This window comes from Paracoccidioides brasiliensis (assembly GCF_000150735.1).
Source record: "Paracoccidioides brasiliensis Pb18 unplaced genomic scaffold supercont2.11, whole genome shotgun sequence".
NCBI lineage: Eukaryota > Fungi > Ascomycota > Eurotiomycetes > Onygenales > Ajellomycetaceae > Paracoccidioides > Paracoccidioides brasiliensis.
The window spans coordinates 600,318-623,231 of NW_011371368.1; the positions used below are offsets into that span (position 1 = coordinate 600,318).

The 22,914-nt window shown below is 44.2% G+C and overlaps 5 protein-coding genes across 5 annotated transcripts; 1 reads left to right on the forward strand and 4 right to left on the reverse strand.

The window, feature by feature from the left end:
* Positions 1–2,461: 2,461 nt before the first annotated feature.
* Positions 2,462–3,592, forward strand: PADG_07435 (uncharacterized protein; the record flags this gene model as incomplete). Its single annotated transcript, XM_010764547.1, has 3 exons — positions 2,462–2,711; positions 2,845–3,228; positions 3,345–3,592. The coding sequence occupies 3 exons, from the start codon at positions 2,462–2,464 to the stop codon at positions 3,590–3,592; spliced, it is 882 nt and encodes a 293-aa protein (XP_010762849.1).
* Positions 3,593–3,998: 406 nt separating this feature from the next.
* Positions 3,999–4,781, reverse strand: PADG_07436 (uncharacterized protein; the record flags this gene model as incomplete). The annotated part of the gene is made up of 1 exon (XM_010764548.1): positions 3,999–4,781. The coding sequence occupies one exon, from the start codon at positions 4,779–4,781 to the stop codon at positions 3,999–4,001; it is 783 nt and encodes a 260-aa protein (XP_010762850.1).
* A 1,817-nt stretch (positions 4,782–6,598) lies between these two features.
* On the reverse strand, positions 6,599–8,245 carry PADG_07437 (uncharacterized protein; the record flags this gene model as incomplete). Its single annotated transcript, XM_010764434.1, has 2 exons — positions 6,599–7,839; positions 7,921–8,245. 2 exons carry the CDS (start codon positions 8,243–8,245, stop codon positions 6,599–6,601), a joined length of 1,566 nt encoding a protein of 521 aa, XP_010762736.1.
* A 5,600-nt stretch (positions 8,246–13,845) lies between these two features.
* PADG_07439 (uncharacterized protein) lies at positions 13,846–17,946 on the reverse strand (the record flags this gene model as incomplete). Its single annotated transcript, XM_010764549.1, has 1 exon — positions 13,846–17,946. The coding sequence occupies one exon, from the start codon at positions 17,944–17,946 to the stop codon at positions 13,846–13,848; it is 4,101 nt and encodes a 1,366-aa protein (XP_010762851.1).
* A 1,658-nt stretch (positions 17,947–19,604) lies between these two features.
* Positions 19,605–21,640, reverse strand: PADG_07440 (uncharacterized protein; the record flags this gene model as incomplete). Its single annotated transcript, XM_010764435.1, has 4 exons — positions 19,605–20,922; positions 21,001–21,161; positions 21,338–21,399; positions 21,466–21,640. The coding sequence occupies 4 exons, from the start codon at positions 21,638–21,640 to the stop codon at positions 19,605–19,607; spliced, it is 1,716 nt and encodes a 571-aa protein (XP_010762737.1).
* Positions 21,641–22,914: the final 1,274 nt, after the last annotated feature.

Below are 22,914 nucleotides of genomic sequence, written 5' to 3' on the forward strand. Positions count from 1 at the left end.
TTCAATTGCATCTTCTTGATGTTAAATTTAATATTAAATCTTTATATTTTTACATTTTTTTCTTTGCAATAAATATATTTTATTATTATTTATATAATTTTATATAATTTTAATAGAATTTATTTATAAAAATAAAATTAATAAATTTTAATAAATTTTTATATATTTTAAAGTAATTAAAAATTATTAAACTAAATATATATATTTAAAATTTAAAATTTTTATAAAATATATTTAATTTTTATTTATAATTATTTATTATAATTTATATTAAATTAAAGTAAAATTTTAATATAAATTAAATTTATATTATATTATATTAATTAATACTTTTTAATTTTTATAATATTTAAATTTTACTATTAAATTAAAATTAAAAACTAAATATATTATAGTTAATAAAGTTTTATATAAATTAATCTAAGTAATATTCTATTTAATATAAATTTATTAAAATAATAAAAATTAAAACATGTAAATAAATAGCATAGTATTATTTGATTTTATTATGAATGAAAAGTTCTTAATCAGACATTTTTGCATTATATTAAAATTCATTATCATATTTTTCAAAAGCTGACTTGTTAAGAAGGGTGGGACAAGAGCTTCTTCACGTCGAGTCCACTATAATGAAGCCTCTCAGAGAAGTCAGGATTGGCAGAAATTAAATGGTTTTTTGCAGTCCAGGATAAGTCGAATTGGCAATACATCGATGGGTGAGTATCTGCGTATTATACTTTGTAATCCATTGCATCCTTTCCTCCCCCTAATCAGGTAACTAACCTGCAGCAGATTTTGGGCGGCAGAGTCCAGTTGGGAGTGGGCGGGAAGAGGGGGGGTGGGGTTCCCGTAGCTGTTGGACGTCTGAGTGGTTGTATTGGCAGCTCTCTACTTGGGGCTTTGTGCTGCGTGCGGGGCGCCAGTTCGTAATAGGAAGCCCTAGGCTCCAACAGTACCCAACTGCTAGGGTGATCCCTATAGGATTGTTCTCGCCCTTCCAAGTATAATTCGACTCCTGGCGATTTGTTAACCTTGTTGTCATGTAGTTAACTAACTAACTGGTTAGTCTACCACTTCACTGAAGCCGCATGCCTTCCCACATGTGCTTAGTCAGCCACGCAGTCGTCTCGTCTATCACTCACCCTCTGCTCACGATACGAATTCTCCTGATCAATAACAACGTCTGGTTGACTCCTGATCTGGGGACATTCAATGTAGTTACTCCGTGGACTTCGCTGGATAAATTCCCTCTTTGATCTAATCACATTTCCTGCCAATCCGTGGCAGAGTTACAGTTAAGAGTTTCGCGGTATCACCTCTGAAGACCCAATTTTATCTACATGCCGATTGTAACAGGCCTCCATGGCCGGACAACTACATGTACATTAACCTCTTCTTCTTTTCCCTCTTATCTCTAGTCATGGGGCGATCAAATCCATAAAACTAAAATGCTCTCTCCACAGAGTCTGTCAGACATCCGGTGTTTGCGCACAGCAAAGTGGACGTGAAAGCCCATCACCTCAACCTGGGAAATCTTTTCGATGGCTTTTAATGATCTTGTTTGAAAGGTCCGATTTTATTTCATTCAAAATCTAGATTAACCAGGGTTGGGGTTAGTTATTATTATTATTATTTTTTGATTACGGGATCATCCAGGCAGCACAGTTCGGGCGAGTTGAAATCGCCGGGGCCGGTTGGACAGGCCGACAGGGAAGAGATTTATACATAGAGGAAAGTTTCGCGATAAGTAAGTAATTGCTCATCAAATATAGGGCACACTGATTTAACACATTAAGAAACAGCACACCGGGATGTATGGTTATACATTGCCCATCGCCGGGAAAATACGATAAATGCATGTTCCCTTCTTCTGGCGCTCCACTAGAAGCGTCCGATTATGACGTCATGGACATGCGGCAGATTTTTGCGCCTCTCTCGTGAACGGGACATATAGCCCAGGGATGAGGAGTTCAAGAGCCTAAAGGTCATGCATCAATGGGCATTGTTGGAGAAATGTAGAGGCGCGTTCTCTGGGGTTGGTTCGACGAGAAGTTAAACTCTACGGACCAACCCTTTTAAGAGTTTATTTTAGAGTTAACCTGTTCCATGTATCTATTCCGATATCCCCGTTCTCCTCTCCCTTACACTATCCATTCCGATATCCCCGTTCTCCTCTCCCTTCCACTATCCATTCCGATATCCCCGTTCTCCTTTCCACTCCACTATCCATTCCGATCTCCCGTTCTTCATTCCCTTCCACTCTTACATCACTGCTCTCCCCTCCGGTTCTCTCCACGAAGACAACTGCACCTCTTGTTCGTTGCCCTACCATCTCCACCCATCGGTTCCGCTTCTACAGCCATTCAAATACCCTGCCAACGGAGTAAAAAAGGGAGAATTACTAGCTTTACACCCCATTTAGTACCCAAATACCCAACTCCTGCCTCGTATATTCTCGAATATGTCCGGCCCAATTGTCGACGGCAAGTTCCGCATCGATAACACTTCCCCGCCTTCCGCCAGCTCGGGCATTCTAGCGCTCTTCTCATTGAAAGGGAAAACAGCCATCGTAACCGGTGCAGGTGCAGGTATCGGTCTGGCTGTCGCCCATGCTTTGGCAGAAGCCGGTGCCAACGTCGCCATCTGGTTCAACCGCAACAAAGCGGCCATTGAGCGGGCAGCGGAGATCGAGAACAAGTATGGCGTTAAATGTGGGTATTATGTATCTGAACCTACCTGTATTTATTTGCTATCACACTTCCTTCACCTCATCCTGCTCAATTGAACTCCTTGTACCACCGGAAAGCGTAAAATTTTCATGAAAACTAACTGGCTCCCTCGCAGGCAGAGCTTATCAAGTCAATGTCACGGACCCACAGGTTGTCTCTGACGCCGTGGACAGCATTGTCAAAGAATTTAACGGACGTCTCGATATTTTCGTTGCCAACTCTGGTATCCCCTGGACCCAAGGCCCCATGACAGAGGGTCATCTGGACCACTACCGTAAAGTAGTCACGACAGATATCGACGGGGTGTTCTACAGCGCCCGCGCCGCGGCTGTGCACTGGAAGCGTCAAAAGGAAGAGGGTACCGACATCAATGGCAAGAAATTGGAGAATTTTTCGTACGGAAGTTTCATCGCCACCGCGTCTATGAGTGGACATATTGTCAATTTCCCTCAGTTGCAGGCAGCATATAACGCGGCAAAGGCGGCTGTTGTTCACCTTTGTAAGTTTTCCTACATATACATCCCCACTTGTCCTGTTCATGTGCACCTGTGGCTTGTTTTAGAAGAAACTGCATATCTAACCGCATCCTTTACCTCTTTCCCTGTTCTTTTCTAGGCAAATCCCTCGCTGTCGAATGGGTGCAATTTGCCCGTGCCAATTCTGTCTCTCCCGGTTACATGGCTACGGAAATCTCCAACTTCATCCCTTCTTCCACCAAGGATATCTGGAGAAGCAAGATTCCCATGGGTCGCGAGGGGGAGCCTCATGAGCTTGCTGGTACATATCTGTATCTTGCCTCTGATGCCTCTAGCTACACAACTGGAGCTGATATCATTGTTGATGGTGGATATACCTTGCCCTGATCATGGCTATGGCCATGTTCAGTTTCCGGTTTCTGGTTTCTATTCTTTTCTGTTAGTTTTTTACATACATAAAAAAGGAAAAAAAAGGAGAGAAAATTGCAACGTAGGAAGTATCGTTTGCATTGTCTTGCCCCCCATTCCTATTTGAGAATGGGAATTGATCATTCCAGTTCAAGGCTATCGAAATAGATAGGCAGAATTTATAATTAGGGATCTTGGAGAAGTCCATTTTCTCTCATGCACTCGTACAATTTAACAGGGAATAAAAGGTCTTTTCACATTTCTCACTTTTTTTTTCAAATTGTTTTTCTACCTGAATGAATAGAGAGTGTGAAGCCAAAGCATACTCTTTTGTATGTGCCCCTATCCTCATTTCCATGGATACTTAATCAAGCTCTTACCAGAGTCACCCTTCCAGCCAACAGATGGCCTTGTCAACCGCCCAATCAACAGTCCTATGCACCCTCAAACTTAAACTTCCATACTCCTCTTCCCCATTTTCACCCTCTCCAACACAGCCCCTCTCACTCCAAGAACCACGCACTCCATCGCGAAACATCAACTTCTCCGGATCGAAATATTTAGAAATGCCGACTTCGTCCATTTGCTGCTCTTTGGGGAAAAGGGCCTGACCGTATGGGGAGGATTCTCGTCGTGGGTCGTTCGAGGAATCTAGGCGTGTATGTTGTGTGGCAGAAGATTCACATTCATGGGCCGAAAGAAGATCAGAAGTAGTGGCTGGGTCTGAGGTTAAAATGTCCATGCCATTTCCATTCCCTGGGCCCTCCATCTGCTGGCCTCCCAGTTCAATCTCCTCATGACTTTCGTCACCGCATTTGCCCCTGTCATCATCACAGCCGCGACCACCGTCAGGGCTACAGCGAGTGTTGATATGAACATATCCGTCTTTCCTCCGGCTTCTTCCCGTCCACGCCCCCTTTATATTTAAGAGCTTTGAGCCCAGTTTTCCGAATGGCCGTTTGATTTCGATAATATTCCAAAATTGCAGGATCCGATGGAGGATGTAGAGGGCGTATATCAGGAGGAGGATTGCCGGGATCAGATTTGAAAGGAGAATAGACGATGGAAGGGCGGTTTGGGTTGCCCTGTGGTCGCTTGTATCTGATATTGACTGATTGACAGATAAAAGCAGTTCGGGTGCCTGTGAAGGATCAAGCCTGTTTTTCATTATCGAAGAGAACATGATCTTGAAAGGATCAAAGAATCTGTGCTCCGTTTCAGTGGTTTAACAGCTGTAGGTTTGTTCTGATGATGCATGAATATTTTTGAAAACTTAGAATTGAAGATGGAAGAAGTTGTATAAAATCCAGAAGAAGGAGCAAAAGTTGAAGGTAAATTACGTTTCTTCATTGTCATGATTTGTGAGATGTGTTGCACACTTGAAGAGTACTGATGACTGACTTCGTCCATGTTGACAGACAAGAGTGAATTTAAGAGAAATCCTAAAACCCACTTTCAAGAGTAAATTATTGTAGTCTATCTTTTCAAGATGTCTGAGTAGTATGTCACTGCTTTTCTACATCCTGTCTTTGAAAGTTGCGTGTCAGACAAAGTAACTGACGTTTCGACTGTAGAAGAAGATATAACTTAAGTAGGCTATGAGAAAAATGGACTTGAAATAGAGTTGGTTAATAAATATCAAAGAATTGAAGTTTCTGAACACAAGACAACTATTTAAGAAAATATAGTTGTTTGATGCAGTTAAAAAAGGATTTCACATCTGGTACAATATTCAAAGCAGCTTCATGCCCTGGTAATATTTTCCATTGTCTTTGACCTAGCATTTGCTATCGTCTCATGAGATCTTACCCTACCGCACCCACTTGAACTTGACGCGGAAACGCAGAACAAAGGGCAACTCGAGGCGATAAGAAAAGTGGCGATCTGGGCATCGCTACATTGATTTAGATTGTTTTGATTCTATCAATCTCAGCATAGCGACTTTCTCGCTCGCATGTGAATTTGCCTTTGCCGAGGACAGAACGTCTAGCTACTGGCAAAGTTGGGCACAGGCACAAAGTTCACATAATAAAGCATTGACATGATTCGACTCATATTCGATTGGATTAGACACAAATGAATAGCTGAATGGTCATCGAATGACCCCCCGGGAGCAGCTCGAAGCGACAAGATCTCCAATGAAGCTGTCAGTGAAAATCATATAAATCAAAGATAATAGGTAGGGTAGTTAGTAAGTACATTCACATTTTCAAAACCTTGAAATGTGAAATTTCAATTTTCTTTTATCCTTCTTTTCCATCAATCAACCAAGGAAATCCAAAAAAAAAAAAAGAGGACGAGATAAAAGGTTTTACACACAGAGGTTGTAGTTTAACGAGGTAAAGTGATAAGTGGACAGGGTATCAAAAGAATGACACCCTCAGGGAATAGACGGGGAGTTTTGCTAGAACTGGTAACAAGAACCTGTTTAAGCAAAAAGAAAAGAAGTTAGGCGTCAGGGCAAAACGAGAAGACAGCAGTATATGGCAAGAGGCGGTGAGAAAAGCAATGATTCAAATTCAAACGAATGTGTTTTGTCCTCAGAGGTTCAGTAGATCACTGCAAAAAGGTCATATAGAAACTGCCAAACTGAGATACCGAATCATCCAAGATATCAGAACAACAGATATGAAATGGCAAAGAGGAAAGATGGGTAAATATAATAGAGGTAGAAGGAAAGGATAGCGCTGAGCCAAAAGTTAAACGCAAGGAAGAATGTCAAGTTAAAATAGTGTTTGAGCTAGAATAATTCGTCGCAAAACACACAGAAATCACTGCTTCTACCGAAGAGATCACCGTGAACTCAAGTCGGTCGAGATATCGGACCATCCGAATAGGTTGGATAGGCTAAAGTAATTCACACAAGGATGACGAATGGAAATCATGAAAATTACAAAGTAATTTCCGAATTAGTCGAGTTGTTGATAGGGAGTTTGGTTGGAATAGTTATTGCGCGTCCCAGTATCGGCTACAACAAAAAAAAAATTATGATTTCTCCGTGGCCCTCGTCACTTCAACATCTGTCGGCGTCTCAGAACCAGATACCGGTGGTTTACTATCGAATTCCATCATTGGTCGTTGATCCGACGATGCCAGTTGGTTTCTAGAAGGCTTGGGACCCCTCCGTAACTTCTCACACCAGCTCTCAGCGCTGACCAGTGTATTGTTGACCACGCCGCTGACTTGAGCCATCATGTCCAATCCTTCTTCAGCTAGGACAAGGACACGCTGTGCGCTGGTGGTCATGTCTCCCTCAGCACTGAAGCCGTCTGCCCGCAGGGTTATAGTTGAAGCTACGCGAAACCGCTGGGGGAGCGATGTGAGATGCCTTCGGACGAGATGTCGGGCGTTTTCCGGCAGTGCACCGCCGGCATATTTGGAGACGACGTCTATGACCTGTTTGAGTGTACATAGTATATCTCCTTTAACCTGTTGGACCTGTTCTGAAAGGCGAGTGGAATTTCGGGACTTCATCTCCGCATTGACTGTGTCGATTGACGACAACTGCTCCTTCTTGGAAGCATCGTATTCTTCCAGAACCCTTTTCAAGGACACGATTGAATTGCCTAGTCGACCGTTGGCCCAGCGGAGCCAGCTTAGACAATAGGTCAAGCTGCGTAGGGACTCTTCGCTCATCGCGACGCCCAGGCCGGAGGTGGAGATTACCAATCGGCTTTGCCATGTAGACGATTGGTTATTTCCAGATTTCCTGTCTAACTCAATCGACTCTTCATAATTGGGCGATGAAAAAGTATCATATGGCGGGAGAGAGTCAGCAACGGATGGTCTTCTCGTCTGGGAAGGGTTTAATTCAGCCATCCCTTTTTCAACGTCAATCATATCAGCGTTAGCGTTTGCGTTGCTAATTTTCCGACGCTTGTCCGGAGTCTCTGAGTCGATCGTCCTGTCGCCCGTTCGACGTCTCTGGAGCGCCCAACGAATTCCCCCTTCTACGCCGGTCTTTTTTCCGACGGAGCCCACTTTTTTAACCACTGGAGACCCGATATTTCGCTCCAGAAATTCAGCACCATATTTGAACCTTGGAGAGTAAGATTTAGAAGAGGTATACACGGAGACGGAGCCGTTGATGGCAGAGGATAGCAGGGGATGGGATGAGGTGAGAAGGGATAGCAATGGCTCAGGGGGTTGCTGTTGGCAAGACGAAGACCCTGCGGGAGGAGATGATGGGTTGCCGCTGCGAGATGACCCAGGGGAATTACCAAAATCTAATCAAAAATCCAACCCAAACGCGCGTCAGAAATGTCGACTTTCCAAATATATATACAAATTGATCATGCAAAACCAACCTGATCGCAGGCCTTCCAACGCCTGTGCAGCCTCAATATCATCCATTGAGAGTACGCTGGTAGCCCGCTTGCTACGATCCTCGTTATCCATATCGATCTTGGAAGGGATTGCGCCAGATGGCGCCATTCTGACAGGTGTTCTCAAAGTCGTCGTTGTGGTCGAACTTGACCTCGAAGATGTAGTAGAAGGAGAATGAGCGGTGTTATTAACAGCATACGTAGGCGGTTTGGATACAGGCCAAGTCTCAGGTAGAGGCAGATCCTGTTGAGTCTGCGATGTCAAACTAGACTGACGATCGTGGTGAGGCTGCAAAGATTCCCCCATGATAGGGCCGAAATTCCAGATACGGGATCCCAGCAAACTTGACACGTGAATGGCCCCTAAAATGGACTTGGGGATGTGCCCGTCAGGCTAAAGAATGTGGACCAGTGTTGGTCTGATGCCGAGCCTTACTTATTAGAATCAACGGCTTGTGTCGAACTGCGAATCGATTCAGGCCGCACTAAGCTTCTCACATTGAAATAAGAATGCAGAGGAGCACTGATTCTTCTACCTCAACTGAGCATGGTGGTATGATGATATCAATGGACCAAAGGGGGTGCTTTTGCTAGCTTCACGGAGCAGTGGAGCAGTGGAGCAGTGGAGCAGTGGAGCAGTGATATACTCAGCTGATAGAGGGGAGCTCTGCCACCGTTCGAACATTTAGAGCAACGGGGACAAGTCTCGGCAGGGCAAAGAAGCGTACAGAAAGCAGACGCAGAAACACGAACTAACGTGAACTAACAAGTGGAGGGAGCCAGTTGCTGCCGTGGAAGCAATAGGGGGAATGGAGTGGGAATGAGAGACGGGATCGGCATTGGGACAATGGCAGAACAAGCAAAAGTGCACACAATACGAGCCCTGGAAGGAGTTGAGACGCAGCGCCGATGACATGTGACCGGCGCGGCTGCGAATCAGCGCCATGGATTAAGGTTAGGGTTTGCATGTGAACGATAGCGGTAGCCAGTCAGAGCAGAGCGCGGTGCCGCTAGCAAACCTTGTTGGCACATGCGCTTCTCACGGACCCCATTGGGGAGATGACTAATCAACCCTCGTTTAACTAACAGTGGCCTAGCGCAGATGCCAAGCCCTCGCCGATCCGCTAGTGCTCATTCGGAAACTTTACCGAGCATAACATTGGTCCAATACAGCAGCAACACAAACAATGCGACCTCGGGAAGTAGGGGATGTATCTAATAATATGCGCTCTCCTTCACACGCATATATACATATATATATATATATATATACACCTATATTGCCATCTGCCAGCTGCAGGTCATTAGCATCGTGTCTGGGTGAGACCAGGGAACTGCACAAATGAATTGATATCATCATCATCATCATCATCATCATCAACTTACACATCCCTTAGACTGAACAAGCGGGGCACACCGATATGCATGGTTTCCGTCTCACTGTTAGCGCTGATGTTTCGAACCAGGTTCCGCGATGCCATCCCATCCATGCAGTTCTGCTCGTCAATTGCGCAATGCGGTTGAAGGGAAGATTATCTAACAACTTGCTTATGTTGAACTCGGATAACTAGATTGATATCGTCCTTCCTGTAAACGGCTTAGACTTTCAATCTAAGAAACACACGCTTCAAAAGGTGTCAAAAGGACGTGGAGGAATCCTTCTAAATCCTGCTCTACTATTACCTTCCTCTACTATTACCCTGCCCTGTATCTGCAAACCTTCCTTAGCAATGGATACGATCCGGAAGTCCTAATACAGTAGTTAATGTCTGGGAGCGCCATCTGATGATCTAAGTGCCAGTCGTTCGCATTCTCCAGGCCTATGTCGACCATCAACGCTACATGATTATCCCTGGTATGGAGTTGGTTTATTCTGGTTCCGATCCATTTCGTGGTAGTGGGATAACGACCACACAATGGCGATATCATATCTATCCGCTGATTTTGCGAAATACTAAACGCCCCATGTCCCGTTCCCGCATTTGCAGAGCGAACAGCTGCAAACTCAATCTGGAAGCTTCCTAATAACTAACTCGTTTTTTCTTAATAATCGCCCACCGTTTAACAGATTCACAGATTAACAGATTCACTCGATACGGACGGAGGAACAGACAGATGCAGAACCCTGTCAAACGTGGGCGTCGCCGGCGAGCTCGCTATCCTCCCAAAAATATCTACCACAAAACGCCACAAACTAGCTTTTGTTTTATTTTGCTTCATTTCTTCCTGAAATCGGAAATCTCAGCCCCCACACATTGAATTAACTAGTGACTTGATCTTTGTACGTAATTTAGCAGACGTAAGCCGTCGCTTAGTACGGGGTTAAAGAACAAATGAGCCGTGGCTATTATTTTTAAAAGCTGGGGGGAAATTTGTAAGAACGATTTGTAGAGACCAGAGTTCGAAAAACCATGATTGTTCGCAAACAATACCATGGCACCACAGCGGGGGCTGTGAGAAGATCACTATCAGCCATTCCACTTCATGCCATCGTTTTTCCAACGCTGGTAACTGCAATTTTAAATGGGTATTGCTCCTTTCTTTGCTTTGACACTTCCCAGTGACCCAGAGAAATGAGGAGAAATGCATCAAGGACAAAAAAATTTTCAACTATTTCATAATGCCTCCGATGAACCACCTGAAGACCGCACAAGGTTTCCGCAGCAATCCGGGTCTAGGATTGAACCCACTCTCTTAACGACAAATTTATTTTTGATATAGATGTGTCTCCTCTCTGTGTTAATGTGGCTGTGCTGCGGTCGTTTCCTACCATTTAAATTGCCCAATATGCCTAAACGAAATGAATATATGAATGCATGTCCATTTGATCTGTGTTTTATTTAACAATCCCAGTTCCTCATATTATTCTGAAAACTGGGCAAAATTAAGAGTTCAAATACATTCTATACTTCGAATACCAAGAAGAATGCAATATTTTCCCTTTAGACAAATAAATGCCTACGTCTAGTTTATCCAAACACAAAATGTATTTGAATCCCGGGAGAAGAAGCATATCCTGAGACTACCCCAAAACAATCAAATCATTCCGTCAGTATGGAGAACTTTAACTCCTGGAATTTCCCCGAGATCATCCGTGACTATGAACATGTAATGCTCGTGTCTCAGGACGCCTATCCAGAAATAATTTGATCCCTTGACGGGTGGTAGGCTGTTCCAGTCAATTTCCCCATCCTTTGGTGGTTCTTAAAAATATGATTTTGATATTTAGTCCTCGACTGCCATATTCACAAGCGTCAACAAAGCCATCAGCAGAAGAAGCAATCTGTGCGGCTCCTGCTTTTATTTTTTTATTTTTTATTTTTTATTTTATTTTTTTTTCTCAGGGCACTATCTACCGATGGCCCCCAGCTTCCTCCTTCACCCGAGCGCATAGGAGCTTCGTCTTTGAAACGCAGTGCCTATCCGGTCATTTCAAAGACGATGACAGAAGCATCTCAATTGCCATCTTCCATCTTCGCAATCCCGCGGCCTGCTACCATGGCTTTCTTGTCACAAGACAGCTTTGACCTTTGATCGGGTCTCGTAGGAATGTTTGAAGCGAATGAGAATCATACTGGTTGATTGCATGAACGTCACAACTCGATGCGCAACTTCGATGAGAAATATGGTGCCAACATCGATGGTGATAGGTTGAGAAAGCGGGCTGACAACCAGGGTACTCTTGGAACCCAATCCATTCTCTGCGCTGGCAACCCCGACCGCAATCAACCCGCCTGCAAGTCCGGAAGACGCGCATAGCTGCTGATAGGTGAGTTTACTTCAGTGTCAATTGTCAATAGCGAACTTCCCGTAAAAACTGCTTCTCAGTCAATCCCTTTATTAGATCCGAATATCCCCAACCGAAATTATTAAAAGGCCACTAGGCTTAAATGTATGACATGGTACCTTTCTCATTGCGAAGAACTATGCAAGTACACCAGCACGAATATAGTTATAGCACCGGCTTCGGGTACTAGATGGGTTTCTGCCATCTTACTGGAGACATTTCCCTGGAGAACCCTCCGACGGCGGCGGCTGTTTATTTCTTTTGTTGGGTGAGAATAAATCAACCTCGGTTGGATCCCATATCTTACGCATCTGTTAGCTGTAGTTAGTGATGCATATCGCCTTACCTATTCAGTCACCGAACGTTAGGGATTGCGCAGAAAGACCTTACTCACCCGCATTCGGCCTCGGCCTCGGGAGGAGCGCTAGGCTAGGGGGCTGGCCTTTTTAATCCTTCAAGAAACTATGGTTTGTTCGCTGAAGTTATATTTGGCTTGCCTATCAACGGGGGATGTATGTTCCTTAAATTATGGATTCAAGACGTACCTTTAAGAGTGCGGTGTCATATTTTCGAGCATTGGCCTTGGGGTTGGGGGAAAATGTGGAAGACTTCAGCCCCTGCGATTGGATGAAGCAGCAGCGTAAAATAACAGTGTTGATATACTCTCATGAGATGGAGAGAAATCACATCTCTGGTCTTCAATGCATGAACACCTGGAGAAGGTTGAGAAGCACATTGCTATTTAACTTTACTACAGTTTCATGCAGTGTCGATTCAATATCCAACAATTTTTCATCGAGGGGCCGTTCTACATCTGTTGGTTCCTCTCTGAACGAAAAGATCACCAATGATGCCTTGACAAAATCTAAGGAGGGTATTGAACAGGCATTTACTAGTGCAAGCGGCTGAGCAGAATGGAGAGATATACCATGCAGAGAGTATTTCTAACAGTAACATGACTGCAGGACGTAGATACATACCTAGGTATTTACCAAAAAAGCATGCCTTTCAGCTGAATAAACCCCACTTCTTGGATGGCACTCCATATTCACTCTTTACTTTCGGCACAATGATGAACTCCCAAACCCACCATTGTGCTGGTTCCTGGCAGCTTTCATACACCAGCTCTATATGACCTCCTTCTGCCATTCCTGCAAGCTGCGGTTGTTTCATATCTAACTAACCTACTTAAGCTAGTAACGACAGTTGCCATTGGGTTGTGTCGAGCCAAGTCATGTGTAGCTTGCTCTTTTTCATTGTTTAATTGTTGGGCGTATGGTGGCCCGGGCTGCCGCCCCGCCGCACGTGATATAGCGTATATTAGATAGCTAGCTAAGCCTCCCAATATGAGAGATTCAACCAATCCCACATTAATTACAGCGTCAGGTGATCTATTCTCCGTAACAGCCTTCAAACCTTAACTTCTATTCACACAAGGGGCAAACAGATGTATCGTCAACTTTGACAATGAAATGAGAGACAGGATGAAAATTATTGTAGAAATCCTATATATCAATGTATGAGCCCATTTCTAAAAAAAAAAAATAAATAAATAAATAAATAAATAAAAAAATAAATAGTAAGATTTATCCGAAATTCAGCAACAGTGAAATGAGGCTGAAGACCCCAGCAGCAAAACAATGGAAAATTGGTCCAACAGTTATTCACCGTTCGACACACCCAAGAAAACTTTAAACCACGCTCGAAAAATGGCATCAACCAATCCTCATGAAAAAAATAATTGGGGAAACAAAGAGCAATGAAAACAAGGTACCAATTTTCCCACACAAAGGAAAAAAAGTGGTTAACTCCCATATCTCCTCCGGCTTCAAAACCTCGGTAAACAAAAGCATCAAGAGGCCACATTTTCATGGTCAGGCTATTATTAAACACACGGAAAATGCAAAATTCAGCCCGGGTTTTCCACGACATTGAATAACTAACCAGGCAACGGAAAGCCAAAAAAAAAAAAAAAAAAAAAAAAAAAAAAAAAAGAGCAAAGAAAAATCTGTCAACTTCAGTGGTATCATAAGAGCTCAAAAAATTTTCAAAAACAATAACTTTGACAACTGCGCGAAACACAATCACATGTCCTTCCCAAAATCTAATGAAGTCGGCATTCACTCCTCATCAAGCCGGGAATCATTGATATTTTCATCCAAATCCACAAAGAGAGATTCATCTGCATCAAAATCTTCATCATCATACTCACAGTCACTTTCCTCACCACTCTTGCGTCTCAAAATGCGCCCCACAGCCCTCTTGGCAGAATTTCGATTTACTTTTAGGGTGCTGTAAATCTGATTTTCAACCATCCGGTATCCTCCCAACGCCCTTGCTTTCATTTCGCAGAGAATGGGGCCCGCCGCATACCAAACGAAATCTGCTCTGGAATCTTTGTATGCGCATGATGCGCGAAATCTTTCCCACTCATATTGGCTGTTTCGCCACGTATAACTCAGGTCATGCTCGAAAGATGGCGGCTGAACCTTCTGTAGTCTTTGTGCCGCCTCAGCAATCTTCATGGCATACGAGGTATTATCTGTTAACTTCTTCCAAGCGTCCCACTCTTCCTTGACATTTCTAAGTTTTCTTTTGATACCTTGCAGAGCATCATATAGCTCAAGCTTACCGCCCTGCTTTTCATTTGCCGCCCGCTGTTCTGCCTTGTTCCAGGCATCAACTAAGTGGGGGTCAATGGGGAGGCCGGAATGTTCTTCACAAAACCTATCAAAATCTTCGAGTATTCTATCGCTCTCGGCTTTTATCACATCAAAAAGCAGATAGTCAATGATGTTTGAACTATTTCGCTTCTCATGATCGAAGGTTTTGTAGGCTGGCTGCTCCAATTTCACCGGCATGTACTCTGCTCGTAAACGCCTCCAAGCCTTGCCTGGTAGCTCCAACCCGGCCTTCTTGCTATCAACTAGATAGCTGAGTAACCAGGCCAACATAACTGCACCTTTACAACCAAGGTCGTTGTTATGGTAGCAGAAAGTTTCGTGCTCGATGGTACAAGGTCCAAGTTGCGACGGCTTTGCATTGAACAGAAAAACTTTGGCAAGGAACTGATCTATAGAACGAACCTGATTCATAGGCAAGGAATGACACACAAGGCCAAGTTGCTCACTGGATGGTATGGTCGTTGGGTCGAAGTGGCTATTTGAAAATTCTCTCACAATGATTGGATCCCAACAAACCCAGCATTGGTCTCCGTCATAATCACCACCAGAAAGCAGAGAAGCTAATGGGACATCACCGGTGGTTGGAAAAACAATCACATCTTTAAAGTGACGTAGCTCATTTTTGTAAACCGCCCTTCTCTTTTGAATATCGGTTGGAAGATGAGCAGGGAGGCGAGCGACTAGAACATTCATGTCGTGCAGTTCCGTACCAACCACAACTGATCCATCATCCCATTTGTGGGAGAACCCAAAATGTACCTCGTCCGGGCTTAATACTCCAAGAGGATCTGCAATGCAATATGCATACGTCGATTGAGAGACACTGACTTTTAACTTTCTGAGGCTGTCAAGGTAATCCTTCAGGATCCGTCTGAAGAGTTGTGTTAGGTATGGAAGTTTTAGTGGTAAGAAACCGCTATCCAGAAGAAGGACTGCCTGCTCCACGTATTGAGACGGGAAAAAGTTATCAATACGACGGGTTTGCCGTTTATAACTGTATCCGTCATCACCGAAACGCTTCATCTTTTGAAGCCATTTGCGACATGCAACACCATTGGAAAGATGTATAACTTTCAAGAACTCCTTATAAAAAATAGAAACTTCTTGCTGTATGAGCTTTTTAATATGACTGTGACCAACACCGCCATGTTGAAGGACCTTGAGAACTTGCAGATTCAGGGAGGAAGGATTGAGTGGCTGCGACCACTGAACCACCTCAAATGTCAACTGCGTGTTGTCGGCAACTAGCCTTGGATTGTGAGGAGGTCCATGTGGATAACTTATTTTGAGCTGTGACTCAGTAATTTCCAGTCCGAAATCTCGATCTCCACCCTTAAACCTTGAATCATCACGATCGACCATCCATATCCCTTTTGCGCCAGAAATTCTGCCCTGATAGCAGGCGGGCAGGGTTTCCAGATCCAAAATACGCTTGATTTCCAACCCAAGTGATCTCGACATAAGCGCACAGCCATCATTCATTACGGGTCCAGGTGGATCTGGACAAAATATGACCTCCTCCCGTCGTAGAACCACCGTGCTCAGTGTACGTGACAGCCCAAGTGCGAGTCGCTGAAATAGCTTGCAGTCAGATTGATGGATATTATCGGCTATAGGCATATGCCAGTTAATTAAAGCGTCTATACTCATCTTTGTCCGGTTTCCAGAGGTTTGGTCCTGGAGCGGAATTCCCATCGTGGATTCGCCAAAGTCAGTTCCATTAATTGCAAACATAAACACCCTACTTCGCTTAGAACCTGTTTCCAGTTCAGGCGACATTTTTATGCCATTTTTCCTTGGGGTTCTTTTTGATTTCTCTTTAACATCTTCAAGGTAAAACGATCTCCACACCCTCCCAAGGAGATGATGTTCACTGTTTGCTAACCATCTCGAGATCGCTTCCAGTAAAATCCCCCTTTCTTCAGTATCCCTGGCAAGGCGAGATGGTGGGCTTGTCAAGACTGGGAATGTTATTTCAAGGAATCGATCAGATCCAAATCGTCTGCAAAACCGGTAACTTCTTTCAAATTTTAGAGGGTTCAGAGAAAGGTCAAAATAGCCCTTCCGTTTGCACCACGACAGTTTACCACTGAGAGTAACAACGTCACCGGTTGAACGCTTATCCTCATACATTTCCACTGCCATTTCCCAAGGCCCTGACTTCGTTTTCTCCAAGGATGTTGGCAGACCGTCATGGAGGTGATTCCAGAAATCCTCATATTCAGGTAACTTGCGCCGATCCTGGTCTACTTTTTCGAGAAGGGTTTCAACTGGAATACGACGAGAATGGGCAGCCCTTTGGGCCTCGTATCGGTATCGAAGCGGAACAGTACTGTTGATAATATATTGTTTTGAGAAAGGCCCATTCTCTTCAAGATCTCGAATAATATTACGGATTTTGTCTTCTCGACAATCCAGCCCATGCTTGTGTCCAAAACTTGCGTTGTCGAACAGGGCTGTGGCTTCTTCACTTTGTAAGGCCTGAATTGTCGAAGGGCCCTGTAAAATCTCAATCAACAGATTTTTTCCAAAGCCAGGGGAAACGGATGTAGCCACAGTACTAGCTCCGAAAGATGTAGTTAAGGATGTTGGCTGGCTTGCTATAGTTGAAAAACTTGTGTTCGCATTATGTTCCGAGTTCTGGTTACCGAGAGGCGTTTTCCCGAAGGATGGGGGTGAAAAAGTACTCTGGACCTTTTTGGAAATTGTCATAAACTCTTCTATTCTCCGTTGTTTTTGAGCTTTCTGTGGTGTTTTCCCTTGTTTCTGGTGATTATTATCCGATGAATCAGCCGAATCCACTGAATCAACAATGGGAGCAATATCGAAATTGTCCAGATCGGAATACTCAAATTCATCATCCGATGACAACGTGGTAATATGGAACGAATGGGAAGGGGAATTAGGAGCAGTCACAAATACCTCGGAATCATTGATGTCGCTCTTTCTTTTAGAGGGAGAAGTCATCTTGCTTGATGTTTGCTTTCGAAGGATGTCTGGGGATACAATTGCGGATCCTGATATTGATCCTCCAGCAAATGCAGCCGGAGAGCCGGATTCCAACTCTGTCAATGACTGCTCAGTGGAAGGTGTGGTATTCACGTCTTTAGATATTCTAGACGCCCCCCTGGTCACAATGTATTCCTCGTCACGCAAGAGAGTCCACAAGTAATCCAAGACCTTAGCCCGCTGTTCCGGAGTGATATTCCTCGCCATAGACAGGGCGTTGCTGCGGATAAATGGACGCGATGATGGCAGGGTGCCCGGTTCTTGACGTGTCTTGGGCACCCAGTCCGACAAAAACGCCCTCGCCCATTCCTGGAAGGAATCGATGACTCGCTGAACATTGTCGGGATTGTTGTAATATAGAAACTTCATGAGACCAACACATCTTTCGGGAAATGTTCGTTCCCCCCCAGGCCGGTGTTTCGGGGTTGATACTGCAGGATTCGGAAGGTCTAGGTTAAACGTCACATTGAGATTGTTGATAAGCAGATTGAAGTCATGGCTGCTCTTGGGGGTTCGCGGGGTTGCCATTGAAGAATCCGGCTGCCACGGTCATGAGCTCGCGTATGACAGAAACCTTCGTTATACTGAACAACGCGGTAGAGCTCCCACCGTTTGGGAGTTGAGCAATGGAAGGTTGAGATCAACACGTTGAAAAAAAAAATAAAAAAAAAAAATAAAAGAGAGAGAGAGAGAGAGAGAAATTCCAGAACACACAAAAACACAAATTGCATCAATTTGTCTTCGTAATTGCAAAAACCTGTATCCTTACAGAATATGCTGAAGAACAAAATCAATTTGAATTTGGCATTGGAGATACCAGACAAGGCTATGTTATAATAACAGGAGAGAAGAGGGGTGAAGCGTCAAAAACAAATATAGTGCTAACCATATTATTATTATTATTGTGTGTCCAGTCGCATGGAGCTGTTAGCGCCCGTAGCCCTCTCGGAATATTCTGTGGGAGCTAACAGAGTCCCTCGGATCTAAAAACAGAAAAGTGCCCCTAAGTCTTAAACCAGGAACGGCAATTCGATGAGGAACTCCACATGGACTTCTCCATGTCGCGGACGCAACTAACGAAATCGCTTCCAAGTGTCTGTATGGTCGAAGGCGCTTTTTGATGTAAGCTGTGGAGGTTTGAGAAGTCTCTTCGGGCCGATGATTATGTAATGAGCGTCGCGACCTCAAGGGGTGACAAGTGGAAAATATGATTGATTAGTATGTCCACTTTTCTCCTTCGGTTTTATTCCGGGGGCAAGGGATGCTTTCATACAGGAGATGTCAGGAGTTTCGATTCTGGGAGGCTAAGGCAAAGTGAGCAGGATGCATAAAAGCAAAAGAGCATCTTTTTTAAATTCTGCCTTGGAGGCCTTAACGATACTAAATATGTGGCATATAAATATATTCGCTCGTCTCATAGGCTCCTTTCGAGCATAAGATCGGCTTCGAGAGCACCAGGTCAAACTTGAGGAGCGATTGCAAGGTTGGTCCTGTTGTCGCGTAGAACTGACATAAAAAAACATAGAGAGGTGGTCATTAAAAAAGATATGGTGGGAAATGTTGGGTGGGTGACCATTGGAGAGTAGCTTCATCCACACAACCTTACGTTCGGAATATATTACATCATGCAAGCACGGATAGTTAAATCTGTTCCCCAGCACGATGAAGCAAGCCTATCAGCTTTGCGCATGGAGAATGATATAAAACACAGGGGAAAGGAACCAAAGCACTATTACACCACATAAATCAACCAACTTGGGAACAAGAATGAAGTAACTCCTAACAAATGGCGTTAAGAAACCTGTATTCTCACATTGACTCGAAATTACCAATAGGAATTAGCGAAGTTCGGGCCGACACCGTTTGCTGACACGAAAATGATTATAGCCAAGCTGATGTGCGCCAGAAAATCCTGAGTTGAAGCAGTGTTTGTCGTAAGAGGGTTTCCCCCCCAAAGAAATAAAGCGAGAGAGAAAAAATATGTGTTGAAAGGATTTTTGGACGAAACACTCATCAAGATAGGAGAATCGTAAATGCGGTTAAACAGGACATGACATGAAAATTGAAACCGTAGATGCAAGGATACCGTAAGTGCAAAGCTAGAGCCAAGAGCCCAAGCCATAAAACGCAGGACGTATAGGCAAAAGATAAATGGAATAGAAGATGTCTCTCCCAGACCAACATCATTAGAACAACCAAGAAACAAAATGACGATAGAAAACCCCCGCCTTTTTGTGATTTTTGTTCTCAGCTGCTTGACTGGCCAAAAACTCGGCCTCTTCACGATCGATCTTATCCTTCCCGGTCCACAAATCCGCCTCGTGGGGTTTCACGACTTTGGATTTGGTAACAAATTTGTATCCAAAAATGAGAATAATATATAATGGGATACCCAAATAGGCAGTGATGAAGTTCTTGTAATCAAACGATCCATTTGCTTTAGGGTCGCGAGCAAACACGTTGAAGCTCTTGGTAAGCGAGATGAGGATGCAGAAACCGAGAGCGAAATATGAACCGTAGACGCCAAATGGTGCAGTGAATGCCATGGAAGTTTCCGGAACCCCCTGCGCATTGCGGGCTCGGACGAAGTAAATGTGAGTAACAAGGATTGATACCCAGGTCAGCAGCCCGAATACGGTCACTAAGTTGACGAAATAGCCGAACACGATTTTGCTATCGTTTGAGACGTTCATGAATGCTAGCATTGCAAATAGTGTCGAGAGCCCCAGAGCATAGATGGGAACACCCCTTTTGTCAGTCCTGGCAAGGATTTTGGGTGCTTTGCCTTCACGAGCCAGGCCGTATATCGTTCTTGTTGCAATGTACAAGTCCGAGTTGGAAGCAGAGAACACGAAGAGCAGAATACATCCATTGAGAATTCCCGGGAGCACCTTAATGCCGGAAAGCTGAATGGCCACTACGTAGGGGGAGGCAGCGGCAGTATTAGATTTGGTCGTTGAGAAGATAAGGTCCTGGGAGTTATACGGAACCAACATTCCAAGGAGAAAGACACTGAAGATATAGAAGAACAGGATGCGGTAGAAGGTCAATTTGATAGCGCGGGGGATGGTCTTGCGAGGGTTCTGGGCCTCTCCAACAGTCACACCAACCAGCTCGGTTCCGAGATATGCAAACGACGCCATGACCATTGTAGACCAGAATGCGAGGAAGCGGCCAGAACTGCCCTCGTTAATGTATGTGTTGAAAGCACCTGGATTTTTCCAGTAGCGGAACCCCTTTCTGTCGTGGTCCGGTCCACCGCCCAAGGCAAGGATCAGAGATAGAAGGATTACACTGACGATCACAAGGACCTTGAAGGTCGACAGCCAGAATTCGAATTCACCGAAAAAGCGAATGCCGAAGTAATTGATACACACTATGGTAACCAAGAAAACGGTTATCCAGACGCCTGGATTTACCTTATTCCGGTCGACCCAGTAGGAGATCACTAGCGCAGCCGCGGTTAGCTGGTTCGGCGTAACTATAATGTATTTACAGTAGTACCTGGGGTTTCACTATCTGTCAGCTAACGGACCTTCCACTTCGCATTGATGTTAGAGGTTGAACAGAGGTTGAACTGACGAGTAACCAACAGCAAAACCCAGAGCTGGATCACAAAAGCGAACGGCATAACCGGTAAAACCGGAGGGCAGAGGAAGCCATGCAGCCATTTCGCCGAGAGCACACATAACGAGATAGACGATGAAACCGACAAAAGTATACGAGATTAAAATAGCCGCAGGCTAGAAAATTGTTAGCATTTTTGGCAATCTGAAAACCATTCGCCGGATTTAGAACCACTGGAATCACTTACACCAGCTCTAATTGCCCCCCACAAAAAAATTAGTCAGAAGAAGATAAACATAAACTTAAGAGAAAGTAACTGCATTATTAGGAAAGATGGACAGCTACAGAGTACAAACCTTGCAAGAGCAGAGCCCGTACCAATAATAAGTCCAGTCCCAATGGCACCACCAATAGCTGCATGGTGAACTTAGTTAGCAATGCAATCGCAAAGAAGCCTATGACAAGAAAGAACTGAATTACCAATCATGGTGATATGGCGGGCTTTCAGGCCACGATGAAGCTCATATCCGTCCTCCTCGGCGTTGTCGATGACGCCTTGCGCCTCCGATGTGGTTCTATATTGTTCAGGGAACTCATTTTTTGTCTGACTCTCCGTGGAAGAAACATCCACTTTGCTGCGATTCCAGACAGCCATACTGTCAGGGCACGGCGATTCTACAAAGAATACACCGTGAATTTGGTTCTTGCACCAGCCAGTGCGGAAATACAAGGGTAACAGGATCGAACTCCTTAAATGCCGATCAGATGATGAATCCGCAAGGGGGAGGGGGCAGAACAAAAAAAGTAGAAGAGGTCTTCAAGAAGCAAATAGCCGGGCCACCAGGAAGGAAGATACAGCACAGATCAGTGGAATGCGCAGGATCACTGGTGTTATACAACATATCGAAGGGTAGGGACCCAAATATCTGGGGGGGTTGTTCAGATTATATATCTCGGGGAACCGGGCTAAAAGGCACATCCAAGTTATATTAAGATTAAACTCCAGTCCAATTATTTCCCAGTGTTTCTCGGAAGGTTTGGCTGTTCGAAGAGGCGTCTGTATAATTCGCCGGTAAGGTTCCTCGGACCCCTATGAAGTAATCATATTGTGACCTTCCTCAGCCAACATCATGGGTGGTTTTCGCCGTTCTCATGCTTCTTTGGGATATATTACGCATTCCTTTAACCTAGGACTAGAACCACATAACATGGGTAAACTAAGGTATCCATTCCTTTGGCGGGACGATGGTAGTAAGCTGGCAAACTTGGACCCTGCAGTGCCGTTTCGACCGACCTGTCCGCTCTCTAGGGGCGTTGGCGATCCGCCTCAAAAAGGCAAGGAAAAAGAAGCTCCCTGGAACAACCGGAGAAGACAGGAGTGGAGTGACATAGGAATATGCGTGCAGGGGTTGTCATTCGTCAACTTATCCTAGCTTTTGACTGTTTTGCTTTCTCCATTCCATGGATGATAAAAAGACAGATGAAAACAGTACTTTTCACCGTTGGATGGAGTAATTCCTATTATAAGTTAGAGATAACATAAACCATAAGAGGAAAACCTCATTAGCATGAGAAAAACATCGTAGTTCCATGGTTGGCCTGAAATCCAGTTTCCCGAAGAACGGTAACCGAATGATTTCAGCCACCCAACAATTTCACTAATCTACTACCCTACGGCTCTCTGCTGAATCGCGAATTTTGAAGCAACCATTAATTGAATTACTACTAGCTATTAAATATTAAATGAGTGTATTATTGATTACATTTCAATTTGTATGATTAAGAAAATAAATGAGTGTTTGACTTAATAGCATAGTCAGAACAGCTGACTTTGCTTTTCATAAGAAAGAGAGGTAAAGAAGTGCTGGATAGTGATTCTGATACTGAATTTGATTGATTTCCCAACGAGACAGTCTGTATAGGCCTTGT